This window comes from Peromyscus eremicus, chromosome 3, assembly GCF_949786415.1.
Source record: "Peromyscus eremicus chromosome 3, PerEre_H2_v1, whole genome shotgun sequence".
NCBI classification, from domain to species: Eukaryota; Metazoa; Chordata; class Mammalia; order Rodentia; family Cricetidae; genus Peromyscus; species Peromyscus eremicus.
Window position 1 is genome coordinate 63,762,258 of NC_081418.1, and position 24,170 is coordinate 63,786,427.

Below are 24,170 nucleotides of genomic sequence, written 5' to 3' on the forward strand. Positions count from 1 at the left end.
GAGAAACCTGTTCTTGCCAAACTTCTAGTCCATTCATCTACTGGTTTCTATAAAGATGGACTCAAGATTGCCCTACTCTATGCAGTGGCTTCAAATCCATTACAATAATTATTTATTTTGATATTTAAATTGTGCCCAATTTGGTGTGAAGACCCTTAAAGGACTGTTTCCTTTAAAAATATCCCAGTAATTCTTACATTCTTTTTTTTTTTTTTTTTTGGTTTTTCGAGACAGGGTTTCTCTGTGTAGCTTTGCGCCTTTCCTGGAACTCACTTGGTAGCCCAGGCTGGCCTCGAACTCACAAAGATCCGCCTGGCTCTGCCTCCCGAGTGCTGGGATTAAAGGCGTGCGCCACCACCGCCCGGCAATTCTTACATTCTTATATTCTGTACAAACATAAATTTAACCTTGGCCTTTCCCTATCCAGCCCTTCTATTATCCTTTTTCAGGAGTCCTGGTTCTACTTAGTGGAAAGTTCTAGTTAAACATGGCCTGGGCATTATATCAAATCTCTGATACTGGGAGATATCCTCAGGAGGCCGACAAAGCTGAAGCACAGAGTGTGCACTCTGCATGTACAAACACATGGCCACACTCACTTTTATATTGCAGTTCTACTTCTTGTAGGTGTTGAAAACCATGTGTTCACAACGACACAACCTCAACTCCAAACCAACAATTTGGTGGTCATTTTTGTTTTCTCCTTTTACCTTAATTTTTGGTTCCTACTGATTTTAATCAAGCCTCCCCACCATTACAAGGAACTAATTTCCTACCATACTGATCCCAGTTCTAAACAGATACATACCTTCCTGTCTGGGTAGCTCCCCATTCTGGACTGAATGGTCCTGACACTCAAGACACCCTCCTTCCCCAACTCAGCTCACACCTCTGGCAGGCTCCCTTTGGCATGGACACTCTCTTTATCTGTGGTGACACTGACACTCTCATGGAGACCCTGCCACCCTTCAGGTTCCCTGAATCTGGAATTAGGGATGGTGGTGAGCTACCATGCGGGTGGTAGGAATCAAACCCAGATCCTCTACAAGAGTAGCTAGTGCTCTTAACCACTAAGTCATCTCTTCAGCCCCAGATTTCACATTTAATAGGCAAAGTCTAATAGAAAGAACTTAACTGTTTGCCATTCAGTTTGACACTTCAAAAATTAAAGTACACTTCCACCATGTCTCCTCCACACACATTAGGAACCTACAAAGTGACCAGGCCTCTCTACTCTCAGCAGACAAATGTGTCACTCTGACCAGAAAGTCAACCTGCTGCTTGCTTCAGAGAGTCAGCTCAGGACACAAAGCAAATGGCTGACAGCTTGACTGATTTCCCTTTTTCTCAGGGTCTTGCTGTGTGGCCCAGGCTGTCCTCAAATTCTCAATCCTCATGCCTCCACCTCTAGAGTGCTGAGACTACAAGCCTGTACCCACTATACCAAACTAGGTCTTTCTTAAACAACTCTTCCACCTTTAAGCTCTTTTCTTCATTAAATCTCCTGAAGATAAAATCTTCCATTTCTTTAAGTAAGCACTTAGCAGGGGAAAGGAATATGGACTCATGTAGCCTATGCTGGCCTTACTTATTATGTAGCTGAGGCTAGCCTTGAACTCCTGATCATCCCACCTCCCCCTTACCATTAATAGGATTACAGGCATGTGCCACACTCAGCTTGAATAAACACATTTTAGCAAGAGACAATCAGCTCTAAAGTAACCATGTGTATTTGTTTGCATGTGCTTTTTAAGAATATGATTAATAAGAATTAGTACTTTAGGCAATTATTTTCTTCAGACTCTAACTTCAAAACTATAAATAGAACAATTAAATTTTAAAATATTGTGGTGGTTTGAAAGAAAATGGCCCCCAAAGGGAGTGGCACTATTAGGAGGTGTGGCCTTGTTAGAGAAAGTCACTGTGGGGGTGGGCTTTGAGGTATCTTTTCTCAAGCTTCACTCAGTGTGAGTCAGTCAACTTCCTGTTGCCTGAGTCAAGACGTAGGACTCTTAGCTCCAGCATCATATCTGCATGCTGGTATCTCCATGCTCCCCATCCTGATGATAATCAATTGAACCTCTGAAACTATAAGCAAGCCCCCTCAATTAAATGTTTTTATTTATAAGAGTTGCTGTGGTCATGGTGTCTCCTAACTAAGACAAATACATACGATATTCTGTTGACTACAGCATCCTCATCTTCTTGTTCATCTGCAAAAATAAATGTTTATAGTGTTACTATTTTATCTCCAACAAAATGTTTCATTAATTTATCTAAAAAATGTACCAAAAATATGAAGTTTTAAAAATTCAATTACTGGATGAAAAAGACTTTCAAAGAGAATTTTATAGACCTCAACAAAGACCCAAATATAAATTTCACTATAAGTTAAGTGGTATATATATTGTGATTTTTTTAAAGTGTTGATTAACTGACACATGTAAATCAAAATTTTACAAACACATAGTCTCAAGAAAATAAAACTTAGAACCACAGAATGATTGTGAAATGCAGGTAGACAATGTCAGGATAAGCTGTTCATGAATGAAATGTTCTGGCTGTTAATAGCCAACAGATATTTCTATTATAAAATGTCATACTCTTAGAACTTACCTGCTTTTCTTTAGTTTGAATTTTCATTAGTAAATGAAATGCTAATATTTTCTTAAACCACCCTAAACTATCTTGGATAGCATCACCTCAACAATTTGAAAGTACTGTCTAAGTTATAGACAGAAAACAAAATATCATTTTCCGTGTCTCTTTAGGTACCAGGCAGACTTCGTTAGGATACCGTCTTCTCCCCTCCTCCTTTCTCAGGCCTCTCAGCCACCATCTCTTTTGTCCTTGCTCATAAACTGACCAGCCAAAGAGACTGCCTAAGCATACAAGTATTGCAGAACCTTCCCAATCCTTCTAGCTCCTCATCTGTCTTGTGTCCTGACAGGCTCTCCTTGGATCTCAGAACCTCTGGGAGCTCATCTGCCTCAGTGTCAGTAGTGAGTTTTGGCCATTCTTTGTAGTGTCTATCATTAATTACAGACTTCCCAAAACAACTTTCCAGTTAAAGACACCACAAAAATCACATTCATGATTAGTTTTCATCCTGATATTCCTATACCTAATCCATCACCATGTCTAGAGAAAAGGTCACTACTTCCTTAACCACAGCCATTCTGTTCCACCATTGAGATCTACAGTCTTTGTCACTCCCTGAAATTACTGGATTAACCTGAAGATCACCTAAGTCTACGGTTTGCCTGTGCATCATCCTTAACTCCCCTTAAACAATGTGTTAATGTTTTCCACTCAAACCCTCTCCTTTCTCTTCATGTAATCTATGACCCAACTGAGGCACTGTCTTGAATCTGCAGATCTTCACATATTTGGCAGATTACATGATCCAGTGAACACTTAGAAACATTCACAGAACCAGGTAACAGCTCTGAAACAACATAGTGCAACAAGAGCTATTTCTTTATTTCTCTTGAGTTTGATGAGCTGATAATATATCAAAGAATCTTTAATACATGGAACCTTTAAGTATCATACAGCATAAGCCACCAGGCAAGCACCACAGGTAGAAAACATTATTTCAAAAAAATAGTTGAGAATTACCAGAAGGCAGTAAGGCATCTGCTAGAGTACACATAAAACTCTAACCAAAAATGTGTGAATTAAAAAAGTAATAAAGACATAAAAAACATGAAAATGATTAACTCAGGACAAAATGGAATAATACAAGGCTACTATATAATTAAATACCAGTACAACTATGGATACTGTAAATTCTATATTGCTTTGGAGAAGGAAAACAGACTGAAGAGATGGCTCAGCAGTTAAGAGCACTTGCTGCTCTTACAGAGGACCCAGATTTGATTCTCAGCAATTATATGGAGGCTCATAGCCATTTGTAACTCCAGTTCCTGGGGATCCAACACCTTCTTCTGGTCTCTGCAGACATGAGACATGTACACAGTGCACAAATACACACACAGGCAAAACACCCAAAGCACATAAAACTAAAATAGGTAAATAAACCAATACATCTTTCTTAAAAAGAGAAAAAGCAAGAGACAGAGAGAGACAGACAGAAAGAGATGGCGAGACAGTTCTGTAGTGAGAAAATGAAGGAGGCTGGGGTGAATAGGATGCTCAGTTAGAACCAGCCACAAGGAACCAAACACCCTCATAAACTCTGGATGTCCCAGGTACTAAATAGCCAACACTATTCTTAGTTGGACATGAGAATTGTGATAATCAAGGACTCTGGTCTAGTAAGGTGACCCTGAGGATAGTCAGGTTCCCTAGGGGTTATTTTTAGTGTTCTTAGTACCAGGCAACTGTTTACTTCAGCCACCAGCATATTCAGCATGGCTGTACTGCAGTGTGTGGGTGGAGCCCATATACCACCTCACACAGGCAGCTCTGATGAAAGCCGTAACAAAACTGTTTCTACTTGCCTGATTTTCTCTTGTATCTTGTAATGATGAAGTAGGAAACGATGTAGAGAATGGCAAAAAGAAGAAAACATATCTGAAATGAAATTTAACAGGTCATTTACATTTCTGCCCGACATTTTTATAACTAACAAAAGATAACAATCTTTTGTATCTAAAGAAAATGAAGGATCTAAACTATTGAAAAGTGAAATTTTTGGACATTTCACAAATATAACATTTTGATAAAAAATATTAATGTATGTGAACTGGTCAGTTCTGAAGATCTGCAGTATCCTAGTTTAATAATATTTTGGTGAGAAAGCCCACTGGAGAATTTCTCTTTTCATAACTTGATCAAATGTTTTTCAAAGTCATGTCAAAGTGTGAAAAGCCAAACTATCATTAACAATTCCAAAGACTGAAATCAATGAGCACACATTGCCCTCCTGAAAAGCAAGGCATCCCAAGAGCTTCGATAATACGTAAAGGATGTGCCAGTAACACAACCTGACAGAGTCAATCACATGAAGCTTTAGCATAAAAGAAGCATCACAGATCAATGTGGATAAAAATAACTCCATTAAACATACCACACATCAAAGTTAAATTCTTTATTCAGCTGTGGTTTAAGTCATATTACTTTGTCTAATAAAAACTGTATGGTATTACTATATATGATCTCAGGTTCTGCTACCCATGCACAGCAGTGCCCTCCTCCACTGTGCTAATTAATGGAGGGAAGAGAGTCAGCTTGCCATCTTTACTGATTAGAACTTACAATATACTCTAGGTTTTTAACACACACTGCACTGTTCTTCGCCACATCAGTATGTCACACAGCAGGCCTACTAAACTCACAGTCTAAGGAACTTTGGCATCCATTGGCCACACCTCAACCTGGAAACTCTCTTTCTGGTCCCTGAACTGTTATTCTACTCTCTACCTCTATGAGCTCAAATTGTTTAGATCCCATGTACAAATGAGATTATTCGGTACCTGTTTTTCTATATATGCAGAATTCACTTGGCAGAATATCCCCAGATTATTCCTTGTTGTCCCAAATGGCACAATTTCCTTAAGGCTAAATGGTACATGTAAGGATTACCACATTTTCTTTACCCATTCATCTACTGACACACACATCAATTGTTTCTGAAACCTCACATGGTGAACCCTGAGCACAGTATCTCTCATAAATCAATTCATTTTCTTTGAATGTGAATCCAGAATGGAAGAGGTGGACCACTTGGCACATTTGCTTTGCATTCTGGAGGGCATGCCAGCTGTTTTGATGCCAGTAGTATACAATGCTTCCTTTTTTCCATGTCCTCAACAGCACTTCTCTCTTGCTCTTTGGAAGCAGCCATTCCAACAGGTATGAGGTGAGTCTTCCTTTCCATTTCTCTATGACAAAGGATGCTAAGTACATTTTCATATACCTGGTGTCCATTTGTCTGTCTTCTTTTGAGAAATGTCCACTCGGGTCTTTTGCCCATTTTTATTTGAGTCATTATGCCTACAATGTACTCCTTTTGTCAGAGCTGGGGCAACAAATGGGTAAACAGAGAAGGTCAAGAAACAGGATATCCATCAAAGACCAAATGCTAAAAATAAAGCCGCAGTCAAGCTTATGGAGCATGTGAAAAAAAATATGAAGTCTTTCAGAAAGCTGATATCTATGGACCTCTCAGGATGAGTTGGTGGAATATCATAACAAAGACTTTGGACCTAGGTGGTTGTCACCCCTGTAATGATACCACTTAGAAAACAACACTGAAAATGGAGAGGAGCACTACAAACTGAGTGTCAACATTCTCAATACATGTGGGAGAGTGGTAAAAGACAATCCAGCACTTGTTCTGAAGCCTGAAGACTGTTCGGAGCCCAGGCTAACAAGAGGATGTTGGTAGAGTTAGAATTTCCTCCTAAAATCCTCTGAAGCACAGAAAATGGGTCAAAAGGAAAACCAAATGGTGAAGAAACATAAAGAAATAATGGTCTCCTGGAGCTCCACCTGGGGCTTGGTGGTGGATCTCTGCATCTGCTTCCATCAGTCCAATCAGCGAGAGAGAGGAGGGATTCTATGAGTAAGAAATATTGAGACCATGATTGGAAAAAGCACAGGGACAACTAGCCAAACTAGTGGAAACACATGAACTGTGAACCAATGGCTGAGGAGCCCCCATGGAACTGGACCAGACCCTCTGGAAACAGTTGAACTGTTTAGGAGGTCCCCAGGCAGTAGAACCGGGACCTGTCCTTGGTGCATAAACTGGCTTTTTGGAACCTAGGGCCTATGCTGAGATACTTTGCTCAGCCTTGGTGCAGGAAGGAGGGGACTAGACCTGCCTCAACTGAATCTACCAGGCTGGGCTGAATCCCCAGGGGAGACCTTGCCCTGGAGGAGGTGGGAATGAGGGGTGGATTGGGGGGGAAAACTGGGGGGAGGAGGGAGGACAGGGAAATCTGTGGCTGATACGTAAAATTAAATTAATTATAAAATAAAAATATTTTTTAAAAATTCAAAAAAAAAAAAAAGAAGAAGAAATAATGGTCTACAATGCAATGGAAGTCAGGCTCCAAGAGCAAAGAAAGAAGAGTAACTTGGCAGTAAAACAATGAGCCATAAGGTTAATGTCTGATGTCAGATAGCTGGCAGAGGCTGCCTGAGTTTATCTGTGGGGCTTACTACATCCAGGAACCCATTTTAATACTAGGGATACTAGTGAGTAAAGGTGCACCCTTGTGACACTCACATTCCAGAGAGAGAAATAACGATACAAATAGATATCAGGTAACTAAATCACAGTGTGTCTAAGGATGGTCAGTCTGGGCCTAGGAAAATAGAGAGTACCATCAACAGTGGCGGCTCATCTCAGCAGGATGTCATCTGAGGACGAATGATGGGACAAGAGGAGCAAGACTAGCAGTGTGTGATGCAGAGACAATAATATTGTCAGGGTCCTGAGACAAGATGCCTCTGGTGTGTTCAAACAAAAGGGAAGAATAAGAGATGAGCCTGGGGATTAACAGGAGTCCAGTGCACAGAGGACTTTGTTCCAGGTGCTGGTACTTACACATGGTAACTGCCAGGTTGGCTCTTACCCTGAGGGAGACAGGAATCCATGTAAGATTGTGAACAGAAGGGTGACATGATCAGATTCAGTGAAGAAACTCACCCTAGTTGCCTGGACAGAAGCAGAGACCAGGAAAAAACTGAGCACAAAGCAATGCAGAAGAGCCATCACTGAGACCTGCGGAGTGAGGCATTAAGAAATGGGGGCTGGAGAGATGGCTCAGAGGTTAAGAGCACTGAATGGTCTTCCAGAGGTCCCAAGTTCAATTCCCAGCACTCACATGGTGGCTCACAACCATCTGCAATGAGATTTGGCACCCTCTTCTGTATACATAATAAATAAATAAATCTTAAAAAAATAAAAAAATAAAAAATAAAACAAAGGAAAAATAAAATAAAAATTAAAAAAAAAGTCCGCCCCCCCCCCACCAAAAAAAGAAATGATTGAGTTGTGAATGTTTTGAAAGCAGGCCTGCTAGGACTCGTAAAAATAAACACAAAGTTCCTGAGAAACTGGAAAGACTGAGTTGCCAAGTCCTCAGTCGGGAAAGATTACAAAAGGAACGGTCCGGAGGAGGAACAGCTCTGCTGAGTTTGAAGTATACACTATGACGGTGGAAAGCTGAGTGAGTAGGTCTGTATACAAACCTATACTGTTCAGAGGGAAAGGTTAGTTTCAAGTTAAAAAATAAAAAATAATCAGCAGACGACACACAATGTCCTAAGGCTGAGATGCAAAAGCAGGCAGAGAAGAGAAGTCTGAAAACAAAGTGCAACTCTCAGATGTTCAGCATCAGTGTAGAGGCTGCCAAACAAGCAGCCACCAAGGCGGGGCACCAAAGGCCTGCACATCTCCTGACCCACATGAAGGAAAAGGGAATTTGCAACAGTGTCAAATACTGCTGACCTGCCAAGCAAGATGAGGAAAGAGGATTGACAACTGGGTTTGGTGCCATGGAAGTCACTGCAACCTTGACAAGAGCTGTTTTTCTGGAGTACTGGAGACAAACACTTGGCTAAAGTAGATTCCAGGAAGAGCTTGGAAAGAGAAGTGCAAGCAAATGAAATGCACTAGAGTCCTTCCCTAGTGCTACAACAAAACAAAGGATTGTGAGGAGGAATTCAAAGTCAGGAGGCTTTTGTAAAAGATGAGAAAAGTCACAGAAGATAGAATGAATAATCCAGCAGCCAAAAAACAGAAGAGGGAAAGGGAATAATGCTGAACTAACTGCGAAGCTGAGGGACTGATGGACAATCTTTCCGAATGAAGAGGCAGGAAATGAGGAGGGAGTGAAGTGAGAGAGGAGAGGAGAAGGACCCTAATAATGATGGTGGTGCAGTTGACAACTGGGAAGTCACTGCAACTTTGACAAGAGTTGTAGTGGAGACAAAAACCTGGCTGATGTAGATTCTGGGGAGAATTAGAAAGAGAAAGGAGCAGGCCTGAGGGGAGGGGGCAGGAGGAAGAGGGCAGTTGCACTAATATCTGCTCTCATCTCCTATTTTCCTCCTCATTTGAGCACACCAGACCCATCCTACATCAGACTCTGCTTCTCAAGCCAACTCTCAGATGTCTGAATCTCTTATCCTTTGTCCCACAACCCTTCCTCAGATGACATCTTGACAAGGTGTGTACCCCACTGCCCCTGCTGCTGGTGCTTCCTAAGCATGCCCCAAGCATCACTGGACATGCTGTAATGTAGTTATTGTCTATTGACAGCCCATTATGATGTCCTCAGTTTTAAAGAAGGAAAAGGGGGAAGATGAGCACAAATATTTGAGTTCAGTTGCTAGGGTAAGGAGGTTTGTCTAAATTACCTCTTGTGTTGTCTTTCATTCCCTTGGTACAATTTATCAAATCAAAATTCTATATGGAAAGTTGAAGGACAAGATAAATAAATAAAAATAGAAAAATATAACAAAAGCAAGGGACAACATGAGATTAAATAGTCTTTAAAGTTCCAGGCAAACCCAGGCTAGAATTCCCGACACCTAAGGCCTGACAATGATGTCAAACATGATGCTTGATTCTGATACTGAGACGATGTAGCTAGAGTCCCCAAGAAACATCAACCACCTGATGATCCTAACAGCCCAGATACTTTCAGACTTTCAGTTTCTCTCCCTTCTCCCTGATCTCACTTCTTCGCTTCTCTTCCTGCACCCCTCCAACCTGCCCTCTCTCTCCAGCCAAATTCTTCAAAATAATAGCTTGTACTTCCAGAGCTTTCTAACTTTTCATCATTCATTCGTTCTTCTAATCACTAATCTGACTTCATGCCCGCTAGGTAGCTCAAAGGACCCAGGCAGTGGAAGTGAAGACCCACTAGCCAAACAGCAGGTGCAAACGTTCCTTGGTCTCCATCAGCAACCTCCATCAGTAGTGTCCTTCCTTCTCTAATGGCTTCCCTTTTCCTCAGCCTTTACCAGCTGCACTCCTCTGGCTCCTGGGCTGAGCACCCTTCCAGTTCCATTCTGCAAGTTCTTCACAGGCTCTATCATTTTCCCAGGTTTAACCTCCAGGCCCAGGAAGCCCTTGACCACACCTAGAGAAGCATCAGCTTATGAAAATGCAAAACAAAGTGAGACCCATGAAGACCGGAAGAAAGTGAAGCCAAGGACAGGCTGAGGAACAGAAAAGCAGGAGCCAGAGCAGACATCTAGCTGCAGTGAAAGAACCAAGGACAGTAGAAGAATAGATGTTCTGGTGGAAGAAGAAACTGAAATTCTACAACAGCCAAAGGATTGGGGAGGACCAGAGAAAACCTGTCTTCTGGACATGATGGGCTCACTGCACTCAAGAACTCATAGCAGTTTGGGTTACCTGAACAAGATCTATGTAAGATCAAGTCGGTCAACTTGATTCCAGCACAGAGTGGGAGGGGCTCACAAGCCCTAACCTTAGCTACAGAGAGTTAAAGGTTTCTGGGGGAGGGACAGTCAGTTTTCCTTAAGGGCATGGCACTGGTAGGTCAACCACACTTCAGGGAATGGCCCCATACTCACAAGTATATGGGCAGCATAAACTGGGCTTGATGAAGCAGGGCAGGGCTGGGGAGGGGGGGAGGTGAAAGGAAACTAAGTTGGAAGCAGGTCAGGGGTGGATATGGGAAAAGTCAGGAGGATGAGTGGAGGATGAACAAGATCAAAATACATTGTATGCATGTATAAAATTCTCAAATAGAAAAATTGTAAACTAAAATAGATCTTCAACATTCCCCCCCAAAATAAGAATAGAAGTTTTCACCAAAGATGCTTAGAATTTTTTAAATGATATTTAAAAGTGAAAGGAATTTCAGAAATTCCAGGGAGTTCATATAGAAGTGGATGATAAATAATGAAAGTTAATGAACAAAAGGCCTTAGGAGCCAGAATGCAGAGCAGGAAACCAAGGAGAAGCAATACATTTAAGAGTACAGGTAAAGCTACAAATTCTAAAAGTGCTGCTCACATGGAATAAAAGCTACTGGCCATAAATATAAGAGACTGGGATGGAAACCAAAGAACAGACTGCAACTCTGTGTGGCTTCCCAAGGTGGACTGCACATAGGTTCTCCTCCAAATGAACACATCTTTTCTTGTGTGAGGTCTCAAGACCTCACTTATGGATGAGTGAACTGAAAGCAAGCTATGATGATGCCTTCAAATCTCCCTGCACTCCAGGAACCACAACAGCAAATCTCTAAGCAAAAAAAGAGTAAAGTATTGCAGCAACTCACCACTAAAGGTGAGATACAGCTGACAGGAGAAGATGGGCAAGCTCAGTGCTTGGCAGGGCTCCAAAGACAATGAGCTTTCCTTGGCTGCCAGAGAAGAACAGTCATGCTACCACCCCTCCCAGAGAAACCCACAGCACTTCTCAGTGACATCTAGCCTGTGGAGAAGGTGATCCAAGCCCTTGGAAGCCCCATGCCTTTAGATCTGATTTGAACTGAAGGAACTAGTCCCCAGTGACCTAAGTTTAATATGTATTGTCAAAAGTTAATAGTCATAAATTCCAGGTGTAACATTGAACTTAGATACAAGCTGGTGCATCATAATGAAATTTTACTATTTATCTTCTTATTTAAGATCTAAATTTGAAAGATACCAAGCAGGACCAGAAACATCTCTACCCAGCCTGAGAGCCAAGAGCTATTACTGAGAGGCTCATAAGTCTGAACCAGATTTATTTTAACATTATTAATCCAAAATATAAGACATAAGTATTTAGAAAGTTTACAAACTAACCACCAATTAAAGTAAATTTAAATTGTACTTCTTCAAAATTACCCAATGACAAGGAAAACTTAAAAATCCAGATTAATGAAAGACACAAAGACTCAAACAGTTATTTTTAAAAAATATCAGAAAGATGAAACAGACCAGGGAGATGGCTCAGTGGGTAAAATGCTTGCTATACAAACATGAGAACATGAGTTCAGATCCCTAGCACACACATACATCTGCAACCCCAGTGCACGGGAAATCGAAACAAGTGGATCTTGGGGGTTTACTGGCCAGCCATTCTAACCCAAGCAGTGAGCTCCAGGTATTAATGCACTGCACACGTACAAATGGATGGACAGATGAATGGATAGATGGATAAATATACAGCTGTTTCCCTACTGTAGCCCTGGCTTTCCTGGAACTTGCTATGTAGACCAGGCTGGCCTCGAACTCAGAGATCCACCTGCCTCTGCCTCCAGAGTGCTGGAATTGAGCTTCAATTTTGATGAACTGGAGTTAAGTTAAAAAGTATGAAGTAAATTAAAAGGTAGACAAAGTAGATCCTTAAATTATTTCATAAAATAGAAAGGGATACTTCCAAACTCATCCTACAAAGCTCATATTACCTTGCTACCAAAACCTTGTAAGATATAAAAATTATAAACCAATATATGGATACATATGCAAAAATCCTCAATAAAATAGATATAAATGGAATTCAACAGCATATTAAGAGATCATATGACTAGCCAGTAAACCCTCAGGATCCATTTGTCTCAACTCTCCATGCACTGGGGTAACAGTCAGTTTGCTCATGTAGATCTCATCCATTTCTCTGTCGTTGGGGGATCTCTGTGTCTTTCTTAGGGTCCTGTTTTCTAGGTAGCCTCCCTGGAGTTGTGAGTAGCAGTCTAGTCATCCTTTGTTTTACATCTAGTATCCTCCTATGAGTGAGTACATACCATGTTTGTCTTTCTGAGTCTGGGTTACCTCACTCAGGATGATTTTTTTTCTAGATCCATCCATTTGCCTGCAAACCTCATGATGTCATTGTTTTTCTCTGCTGAGTAGTACTCCATTGTGTATATGTACCACATTTTATTTGATGCCCTTCAACTGAAGAAAGGTTGAAGATCTTAAACGCAGAACTTGAAACTACAAGAGGGAGGCACAGGGGAATCACTGCCTGGTAGAACTCCAACAGCTAAAGAAATAAATGCAAGAACTGACAAATGAAATTACATCAAATTAAAAGGCATCTAGGGAGCAAAGGAAACAACAGTGTGATGTGTCAATCCACAGAGTAGGAGAAAATCTGTCAGCTATTCATCTGAAAGAGAATTAATAACTAGAATATTTTAACTCAAACCTTAATAGCAAAAGAACAAATAATCCAATAAAAAAAATAACACATGATCTAAATAGATACTTCTCATTTAAAAACAAAAGAAACACAAATGGCCAAGAAATATATTTTTAAATGCTCAACATCCTTAGCTATCAAGGAAATGCAAATCAAGACTCCACTGAGGCTCCATTTCATCTCAAACAAAATGACTATCATCCAAAATGTTGACGAAAATGTAGGCAAAATGGAACCTTTAACAGCCAGCCAGCAGGTAAGAGTCCTGTGGGCAGGCTGCTCCACCACCACCACCACCCACAGCCTCTGTAACCTACAAGACCCACTCTGCCGCCCAAACACACCAAACCCATCATCTTCCCCTTGGCCAACCCCCCGAGACATCAACAGCCTCTAAAGGCACACGCTCCACCTTCACCAGTTAGAAGGACAGCAGCCCCTATAGGCATAAGCACCACCTACATCAGCTGGAAGAACAGATCCACTCTGCTGCCCAATCCCACCTACCCCAGCATCCTGCCCATGAACAGCCCTCTCCAGCTACATCAACAGATACTATAGACACAAGCACCACTCACACCAGTTGGAAGAATAGGCACAGGAAAAACCTACACCAGCTAGAACAGACTCCATAGGCACAGGCACAACTCACACCAGTTGAAAGAACAGACCCCATAGGCACAAGTAAAGTCCACACCAGCCAGAAGAACTGGATGATACACTGGATCTAGGCACCCAAACCCCCACAAACCTCAGCTGAGACAACTCTACTCAACCTGACAGCCAGCCAATCACCAGAACCCTTGACCATTCAGGTCAAAAGACAATAAAGGAAACAGACAGTAAAGGAATAAAATACCCATCCAACAAAGACACAAGGATCAACACATGTGCCTATGATTATCCCAAACCCAGATGGGTAAATGGCAGGGTAAGAATACATTCAACAACCTAAAGAGCAATATGGCACCACCAGAACCTAGTGGTTCTACAACAGCAAGACCTGAACATCCCAGCGCAGATGAAGCAGAAGAAAATGACCTTAAAAATAATTTTATGAAGATGATAGAGGCCCTTAAAGAGGAAATGAAAAATTCTGTTAAAGAAATCCAGGAAACGGCAAACAAAATCACAAGAAATCAATAAATAACAAATTAGACTTCAAACTAAAATTAATCAAAAGGGATGGAGAAGGATATTTCATATTCATCACAAAAAAATCCATCAAAATTAAGTCTCAATTCTGAACATTTAGAGTGCAAATACAAGGGCACCTACATTTGTAAAAGAAACATTACTAAAGCTTAAATCACACTTCAAACCCTACACACTAATACTGGGAAACTTCAACACCTCACTCTCACTAATGGACAGATCTGCCAGGCAGAAACTTTACAGAGAAACAAGGGAACAAACAGTTGTTATGACTCAAATGGACTTAACAGATATCTACAGAACATTTCACCCAAACACAAAAGAATATACCTTCTTCTCAGCACCTCATGGAACCTTCTCTAAAACTGACCACATACTTGGTCACAAAGCAAATCTCAACAGATACAAAAAAACTGGAATAATTCCCTGTATCTTATCAGATCACCATGGCTTAAAGTTAGAATTCAACAACACCACAAATTACAGAAAGCCTACAAACTCATGGAAACTGAATAATGCTCAAGTGAATCACCACTGCATCAAGGAAGAAAGAAAGAAAGAAACTAAAGACTTCCTAGAATTCAATAAAAATGAATGTACAACATACCCAAACTTAAGGGACACTACAAAAGCAGTACTAAGAGGAAAGTTCATAGCACTAAGTGCTTATATAAGGATTTTGGAGAAATCTCACACTAGCAACTTAATAGCACCTGAGAGCTCTAGAACAAAAAGAAGCGAACTCACCCAGGGAGAGTAGATGACAGGAAATAATCAAATTGAGAGCTGAAATCAATAAAATAGAAACAAAGAGAACAATATAAAGAATCAAGGAAACAGAGTTGGTTCTTTGAGAAAATCAATAAGATAGGCAAGCCTTTATCCAAACTAACCAAAAGGCAGAGAGAGAATATCCAAATTAACAAAATCAGAAATGAAAGGAAGGCCAGGCGGTGGTGGCACACACCTTTAATCCCAGCACTCAGGAGGCAGAGGTAAGCGGATCTCTGTGAGTTCGAGGCCAGCCTGGACCACAGAGTCAGTTCCAGGACAGGCTCCAAAGATACACAGAGAACCTTGTTTCGTAAAAACCACAAAAAGGAAGGAAGGAAGAAAGGAAGGAAGGAAGGAAGGAAGGAAGGAAGGAAGGAAGGAAGGAAAAGGGGGATGTAACAACAGACAGTAAGGAAATCCAGAGAATCATCAGGTCATACTTAGAAAACTTGTACTCCACAAAATTGGAAAATGTAAAAGAAGTGGACAATTGTCTGGATAGGTACCACATGCCAAAATTAAATCAAGACCAGATAAACAATTTAAATAGACCTATAACCCCTAAGGAAATAGAAGTAGTCATCAAAAGTCTCCCAACCAAAAAAAGCTCAGGGCCAGATGGTTTCAGTGCAGAATTCTACCAGAATTTCAAAGAAGAACTAATACCAATACTCTTCAAATTGGTCCAGACAATAGAAACAGAAGAAACATTGCCAAATTTTTTTTACAAGGCTACAGTTACCCTGATACCCAAACCATACAAAGACAAAAATAAGAAAGAGAATTACATACCAATCTCCCTCATGAACATTGATGCAAAAATACTCAATATTAAGGTGGCACACCCCTTTAATCCCAACACTCGAGAGGCAGAGCCAGGCAGATCTCTGTGAGTTCAAGGGCAGCCTGGTCCACAGAATGAGAGAGATCCAGAACAGGCACCAAAACTACACAGAGAAACCCTGTCTCAAGAAAAAAAAAAAAAATACTGGCAAACCGAATCCAAGAACATATGAAAAAAATCATCCACCATGATCAAGTAGGTTTCATCCCAGAGATGCAGGGATGGTTCAACATATGAAAATCTGCCAATGTAATCCACTATATAAACAAACTGAAAGGAAAAAAAACACATGATCATTTCACTAGATGCTGAAAAAGCCTTCGACAAAATCCAACACCCCTTCATGATAAAGGTCTTGGAGAGATCAGGGATACAAGGAGCATACCTAAACATAATAAAGGCAATATACAGCAAGCCAACAGCCAACATCAAAGTAAATGGAGAGAAACTCAAAGCGATTCCACTAAAATCAGGAACAAGACAAGGCTGTCCACTCTCTCCATATCTATTCAATATAGCATTCAAGGTTCTAGCTAGAGCAATAAGACAACAAAAGGAGATCAAGGGGACACAAATTGGAAAGAAAGAAGTCAAACTTTTGCTATTTGCAGATGATATGATAGTATGCATAAGTGACCCCAAAAATTCTACCAGGGAACTCCTAAAGCTGATAAACACCTTCAAAAAAAAGTGGCAGGATACAAGATTAACTCAAAAAACATCAGTAGCCCTCCTATATACAAATGATATATGGGCTAAGAAAGAAATCAGAGAAAAATCACTCTTTATAATAGGCACAAATAGCATAAAATATCTTGAGGTAAATCTAACCAAACAAGTGAAAGACCTGTATGACAAGAACTTTAAGTCTTTGAAGAAAGAAATTGAAGATATCAAAACATGGAAAGATCTCACATGCTCTTGGATAGGTAAGATCAACATAGTAAAAATGGCAATCTACAGATTCAATGCAATCCCCATCAAAATCCCAATACAATTATTCACAGAGCTCGAAAGAACAATACTCAACTTCATATGGAAAAACAAAACACCCAGGATAGCCAAAACAATCCTGTACAATAAAGGAACTTCCAGAGATATCACCATCCCTGACTTCAAGCTCTTCTATAGAGCTATAGTAATAAAAACAGTTTGGTATTGGCATAAAAACAGACACATGGATCAATGGAATCAAATCAAAGATCCTGACATAAATCCACACACCTATGAACACCTGATTTTGACAAAGAAGCCAAAAATGTACAATGGAAAAAAGAAAGTATCTTCAATGAATGGTGCTGGCAAAACTGGATGGTGGCATGTAGAAGAATGCAAACAGATCCATATCTACCACCCTGAACAAAACTCAAGTCCAAGTGGATCAAAGACCTCAACATAAATCCAGCTACACTGAATCTTACAGAAGAGAAAGTGGAAAGTAGTCTTGAATGCATTGACATGGGAGACTACTTCCTGAATATAATACCATTAGCACAGACACTGAGATTGACAATTAATAAATGGGACCTTATGAAACTGAAAAGCTTCTGTAAAGCAAAGGACGCTGTCAATAAGACAAGACACCAGCCCCAGAATGGGAAAAGATCTTCACCAACCCCACATCTGACAGAGGGCTGATCTCCAAAATATATAAAGAACTCAAGAAGCTAGACATCAAAATACCAAATAATCCAATTAAAAAATGGGGTACAGCCGGGCGGTGGTGGCGCACGCCTTTAATCCCAGCACTGGGGAGGCAGAGCCTGCAGATCTCTTTGAGTTCGAGGCCAGCCTGGTCTACAGAGCGAGATCCAGGACAGGCACCAAAACTACACAGAGAAACCCTGCCTCAGAAAAAAAAATGGGGTACATATTTAAACAGAGAATTCTCAACAAAAGAATCTCAAATGACTGAGATACACTTAAAGAATTGTGTATTACATCCTTAGCTATCAGGAAAATGCAAATCAAAATGACTCTGAGACACTATCTTACACCTGTCAGAATGGCTAAGATCAAACATTGATGACAGCTTATGTTGGAGATGATGTGGAATAAGGGGAACACTCCCCCACTGTTGGTGGGAGTGCAAACTTGTACAGACACTTTGGAAATCAGTATGGAAATTTCTCAGAAAATTGGGAATCAAACAACCTCAAGACCCAGCAATACCACTCTTGGGCATATACCCAAAGAATGCTCAATCATATCACAAGGACACTTGCTCAATTATGTTCATAGCAGCATTATTTGTAATAGCCAGAACCTGGGAACAACCTAGATGCCCCTCAACTGAAGAATGGATAAAGAAAATGTGGTACATCTACACAATGGAGTATTACTCAGTGATAAAAAAAAAAAAAAAACAATGACAGCCGGGCAGTGGTGGCGCATGCCTTTAATCCCAGCACTCTGGAGGCAGAGGCAGGAGGATCTCTGTGAGTTTGAGGTCAGCCTGGTCTCCAAAGCGAGTTCCAGGAAAGGCACAAAGCTACACAGAGAAACCCTGTCTCGAAAAACCAAAAAGAAAAAAAGAAAAAAGAAAACAATGACATCATGAAATGTGCAGGCAAATGGATGGAACTAGAAAAAGTCATCCTGAACAAGGTAACCCAGACCCAGAAAGAGAAACATGATATGTACTCACTCACAAGAGGATATTAGATATAAAGCAAAAGATAACCAGGCTACAATCCACAACCCCAGAGAAGCTAGGTAAAAGGAAGGACCCTAAGAGGGACAAGCATGGAGCGCCCCAGGAAGGGGAAATAGATAAGATCTCCTGGGTAAACTGGGAGAGGGCGAGGGAGGAGAAGGGAAGAGATAGGGGATGGGAACATGAGAGATCAAGATGGTCGAGTTAGGGGAGGGATGGAGAGGGAGAGCAATGAAAGAGGTATCTTGATAGAGGGGGTCATTATGGGGTTAGGGAGAAACCTGGTTCCAGGGAAACTCCCAGGAATCCACAAAGATGACCCCAGCTAAGACTCCTAACAATATTGGAGAGGGTGCCTGAACTGGCCTCCTATAATCAGATTGGTGTTTATCTTAATTGTCATCATAGAACCTTCATCCAGTAACTGATGGGAGCAGATGCAGAGACCCACAGCCAAGCACTGGGCCAAGCTCTGAGAGTCCAGCTGAAGAGAAGGAGGAGGGATTATATGAGCAAGGTGTGTCAAGATCATGACAGGGAAACCCACAGAAACAGCTGACCTGAGCTCATGGGACCTCACAGACTCTAGACCAACAGCTAGGGAGCCTGTATGGGACTGACCTAGACCCTCTGCATGTGGGTGACAGTTGTAAAGCTCAGTCTGTTTGTGGGGCCCCTAGCAGTGGGACCAGGACCTGTTCCTGGAGCATGAGCTGGCTTTTTGGAACCTATTCCCTATGGTGGGATGCCTCACTCAGCCTTGATGCAGGGGGTAGGAGCTTGATCCTACCTCAACTTGATATGACTTGCTTTGTTGACTCCCATGGGAGGCCATACCCTTTCTGAATAGAGGAGGAGGAGTGGATGGTGGGGGGAGGGGGCAGAGTAGAAGGGAGGTGGGGAGAGGGAATGGGAGGAGAGGAGGGAGGGGAAATTGTGGTTGGTATGTAAAATAAATTAAAATTTTAAATAATAAAAAAGGAACCTTTATACACACTGGAAAGCATGTAAATCAGTACTGCCACTATGGAAATGGAGATTCCTTAAAACACTAAAAACAAAATTACATATAACCTAGTTATACCACTCCTGGATATATACTCAAAGAAAGTGAAATCTACATTCCTGCATTTATTATAGTACCATTCACAATAGCCTAGGATGCCTATTGACAGATGACTTAACCAAGACAATATGGTGTATATATACATAGTGGAGAATTACTCAGCTGTGAAGGAAAAGGTGTGTGCTACCAACCCAGAGACAAGTAAAATTTAAAGGTAAAACTACACACCATTTACATTAGCATGCATATATTTATAAATCTAACAAAATACATTCAAAATATTCATAAGAAAAACCATGAAACTCTGATGAAAGACATCTAAAAACAACTTTAATTAATGGGAGATAGGATAGCCCATGTTCATGAACAGGAAGATGTTAGTTCTTCCTATTTGATCTACAAACTGAATGCAATTCCAATCAAAATCCAAGCAAGTTACTTTGTAGACAGAAACAAACTGATTCTAAAGTTTATGTAGAGAGACCAAATATAGAATAATCAGCACAACTTGAAGAAAAATAAATAAAATCAAAGGACTTTGTAAAGTAAAAATAAAGCTTAAGTAATCAAAATTGTATAGTATTGATGAAGTATTGACTAATGGAACAGAATAGGAATACTAGAAATATAACCATATAATACAGTTAACTGATCTTTCACAAAGCACAAAGACAATACAATGAGGAAAACAACATATGTTGTTGAAACAACTAGACATCCACCCACATGCAAAAACAAGGAGTAATGCTACAAGCACTTCAGCCTATTACTATGCATTATAACATATCCACCTGTGCTCACTGGGATTTCCCAAAGACAGCCCTCAGAAGTTGAGGTTCACACTTGAGGTGCTGCTGTACCAGCCATGTCTCAGATTCATGAGTCTGCCAAGCAGATCCACCCTGACAGAACTTTCAGCAGCTAACAGATATCCACCACCAAGTGCACCAGACCCAGAGGAATGAGTGAACGTGCCACTTCTCTGGGTACTGTAGTTCAATGGTAGAGGTCCCATGTTTGGTACCCAGTAGCAATGGGACAACTCACAACTACTTGTAACTCCAATTCTAGGGGACCTGGTGTCCTCTTCTAGCCTCCACAGGCAGCAGGCACATACATGATATACAGACATAAACGCAGACAAAACATTCATAAATATAAAATAAAATAAATGAATATTTTTAAATAAAGCAAATTAACCTATGGCCTTGGAAGCCAGAGCAGCAGTTACTCTTGGAGGAGACAAAAGTTACAGCTGTGGGGGAAAGGTAGGCCTCTGCAACAGTAGTAAAACTCTGTTTCTGCATCTGAAACCATGATTAGTCAAGTATGTTTAGCAAGAAATGCATCTAGGGCATACTTAGAAATATAGATTCCTTCCTAGTGGCATAAATGTTGTGGGAGTAACCAATCACTTTCTGATTGGATTTAAGGTCCACTCCACAAAAGGAAATCCATACCTGGCACTGTTACTAGAGACATGAACCTGTGGCTAGACAAGTCCTAGGCCTTAGGAGAGAACCTGCCACTATTATGCTGCTAAATGTACATCCTATTAAACTGACTCCTAATGATTTATTGTCATATCCAAAGATTAGTGTGTCTTTCAACCTTCATCAGAGATGCTTTCTGTGTATGTGACTGATAACAGAGGTCAAGGTGAGAGAATATGAGACTAAAGAATGAATGCTCAGCCCTAAGCAGGACTTCTATATCACTCTCCCCCTTCTTAAGGCTTAAAATAATTGTGGAAGAGGGGACAGAAAAATTGTAAGAGCCAGAAGCAGTAAATGAACTGAGGGTGGTTTTGAAAAAACACACAAAACCTGGGTAAGCTCAATCCAGACAAAATCTCAGCATGGAGAGGGGAGGTGGGTGTGAAATCCCACCCCTCACTGAGGAGTTACTGTCAATTGATAACTGCTGAGAGAGGGGGAGTCAGTTTTCTTTAAGGGTATGGTACCTGATAGGTCAACCACACTCCAGTGAATGTCCACACGCCAGCCAGTTGTGGTGGCACAAGCCGGTAGGGTTTGCTTAAGAATGTCCACATGCCTAAGAGTGTAAGGACAGCACAAATTTGATTCAAATGGGTTTGTTTTTTTTTAAAGTCACAAACTTGAGTAGGTGGGGAGAGGTCTGGAAAAAGTTGGAGAGGGGGTAAATGTGATCAAAATACATTGTATGAAATACTCAAAGAATTAATAAAAAATTAAAATTCAACCAAATGCCCCATACCAAATTCTATCCGCGAAAATTTATGCACCTCCTTTTACTCCCATATGATTTGGCAAGACAATTCTCAATTTTCAAAATCAGTAACTGCACAAATTGGACTACTCTGAACCAGAATTTGCTCATCTCAAACCAAGGGTGTGACTGAACAGGGAAAGTGAGCTAAGAGAGGGGTGGATGCAAATATGTAACTTGGACATACTTTACAGAGTTATGGAGACACAGACAAACCCATAAGACTGTAGGGTATCCTGAAAGGTGCTCATCAAAGGAGAACTTAGGGAGTCAAGTTAGCTTCCTGACCTGCTAGAAGCAGCAGGATGAAGCAGGCAGGTGCATCCTTTCCAGAGCAACTGCTTCTGAGCACTGCGGGTTTCTGCTCTCACCCTTCCCAGGAGAGACCTGTCTTCTGTCCTCTGGAAGTTTTTTAACTGTCCTGGCTGGGGGGCTGGGGGGGACAGAGGAAGGGATGTGAGTGGGAGGCCAAAGTCACTGCCCGGCTGGAAGCTTGGGAAGCCAGGCAGTCTGCACCGCCTACACCTTAGCCACAGCCAGCTCAGCCCAGGTACCATATCAGGCTAGAGGAAAAGCGACAGCCACCCATCACCCTTCACCCGGAGAGTCAGCAGGAGATGCAGGATAAACTCGGGTGAGGAAGAAAGGGAAGATGGTGAAGCAGGTGATAAAGGAGCAGATGAGGTGCGTGAACACATGGGGAGGGTACAGGAGAAATGGGCACGGATTAAGTGTAGGTGATTGGGACAAGTGACAGAAGGGGAGGACATGGGGGCTGGGAAGGGCTGCAAGTGATGGGAAGGGAGGGCAAGTGACAAGAGGTGGGCACTGGTGACTGGAGGACAGAGATGATAGGAGAGAGCACGCAGGTGGCAGGCGGGGCTGCGGCGGAGGGGGGGACACAGGTGATAGGAGGGAGATAAAGGTGACCGGAGGGGGCAGAGGTGAAGAGAGGACAGAGAGGGTCAGGAGCGCAGGTGGCGCGAGGGAGACCTACGAAAGGAGAGGGCAGCGGATGACAGGAGAGAGACATAGGTGAGGAGATGGGGAACAGGTGACCGGGTCGCAGGTGACCGAGGACGTAAGTGACGCGGGGCGTCGGAGTCGGTCTTCAGCCGACCCGGTGGGCCGCCGGAAGGCCAGCGTGGGCGGGGGTCGGGGGAGAAGCCAGGGGACCGCGCTGGTCTGCGCTGCGGCTCCCGGGTCCGGCGCGCGGCGCAGGACCAGGGGAACCGCCCGGCCGGCCACGCACCGTGGACTCTCGCACTTGGCTGTGGAAGTGCTGCTCCCGCGCCGACACCTCGTCCTGCCCTTCCATCCTCCTTCATGCCCGCCGCAGGGCCGCCCGCGTCCGCGCGCTCCACCGCACCATTGCCCGCGGGCGCCGGGGCTGCACAGCCGCTCGTTGCCGGACAGGAACGCCACCTAGACCGCAACAGGCACGGAAAACGCTGCCTCAGCCGCCGCCTCAGCTCAGCGAGAAGCGGCTCAGGCTGCGGGAGGCGGGGAACGGCCGCCGCTTGGGCGGGGCTTGAGGCCGGGGCGGGACTCGTGCGTCACTCGGAGGGCGCCATACGTCAGAGGCGCGCGCCTCGGAGCCTGGGGCGGTGGGTCGAGGGTCTCGAGGCGCCAGGGGGCGTGGCTGGAGGAATGGGGGCGGAGTTTGTAGGGCCCAGGACTGAGCTGGGTATCCAGCGCGTGCTGAGTGAGGCAGGGCCGAAATCTTGTAGCTGGCCCTGCAGTGTTGGCATCCATTCTTGTTGTCCATTGCCCAGGGCTGGGAATAAGGGCGGTGCCGAAGCTCCAGGCAGGGAGAGATCTAGAGGTGGAACCCTTGGTGGGGGCGGGATTCGGAGGCGTGGTGAGATCCAGGCACAGGTGCATCCCTCCCTCTTTAGCTTGCTGAAGCTTTTGGATGACCCTCTGGTTGATCAACCCTGTTCCTACCTTGCTCTCCGCATCTGAGGTCAGCACTAGGCTCGCTTAGCCTGAAGACCTGGGCGGAGGCGGACTGGGGTCTACTACAGAAATTCCCAAGCAGGTGCAAAGCTGGAAAGCGGTTGCACAGTAGCGCTCTGGGCACAAGCCAGAAGCCCAGCCTCTCTGTAGAGATAAGAGAGTCACTGCCTTTCTGGAGGACAGAGATAGCGTGGTCCCCAGCCCTGCAGATGAGCAGGGCAGCTCAGGTTCACGGCCCTCTGTAGGTCTTAACGCGCCAATTTGAAGCACTGCTAAATATACCAACACTGTAATTTCCCTCCATTCTTTGTTTTAAAATTGTAGTTTAAAGGAGCATTTGTTTGTTTGGCTTGGTTTTTCGAGACAGGTTTCT

At 42.6% G+C, this 24,170-nt stretch overlaps 1 protein-coding gene across 4 annotated transcripts in view; it reads right to left on the bottom strand.

The window, feature by feature from the left end:
• Lmbr1 (limb development membrane protein 1) overlaps positions 1–23,385 on the bottom strand; it is a 133,723-nt gene extending 110,338 nt beyond the window's left edge. For all 4 annotated transcript variants that reach the window (XM_059257787.1, XM_059257786.1, XM_059257784.1 and 1 more), the window contains exons 1-3: positions 23,091–23,385; positions 4,467–4,539; positions 2,174–2,213 (exon numbers count right to left, since the gene is read on the bottom strand). In XM_059257787.1, the coding sequence (XP_059113770.1) occupies positions 2,174–2,213; positions 4,467–4,539; positions 23,091–23,156 (179 nt within the window). In that variant the 5' untranslated portion in view covers positions 23,157–23,385. The remainder of the gene's footprint in view (positions 1–2,173; positions 2,214–4,466; positions 4,540–23,090) is intronic.
• Positions 23,386–24,170: the final 785 nt, after the last annotated feature.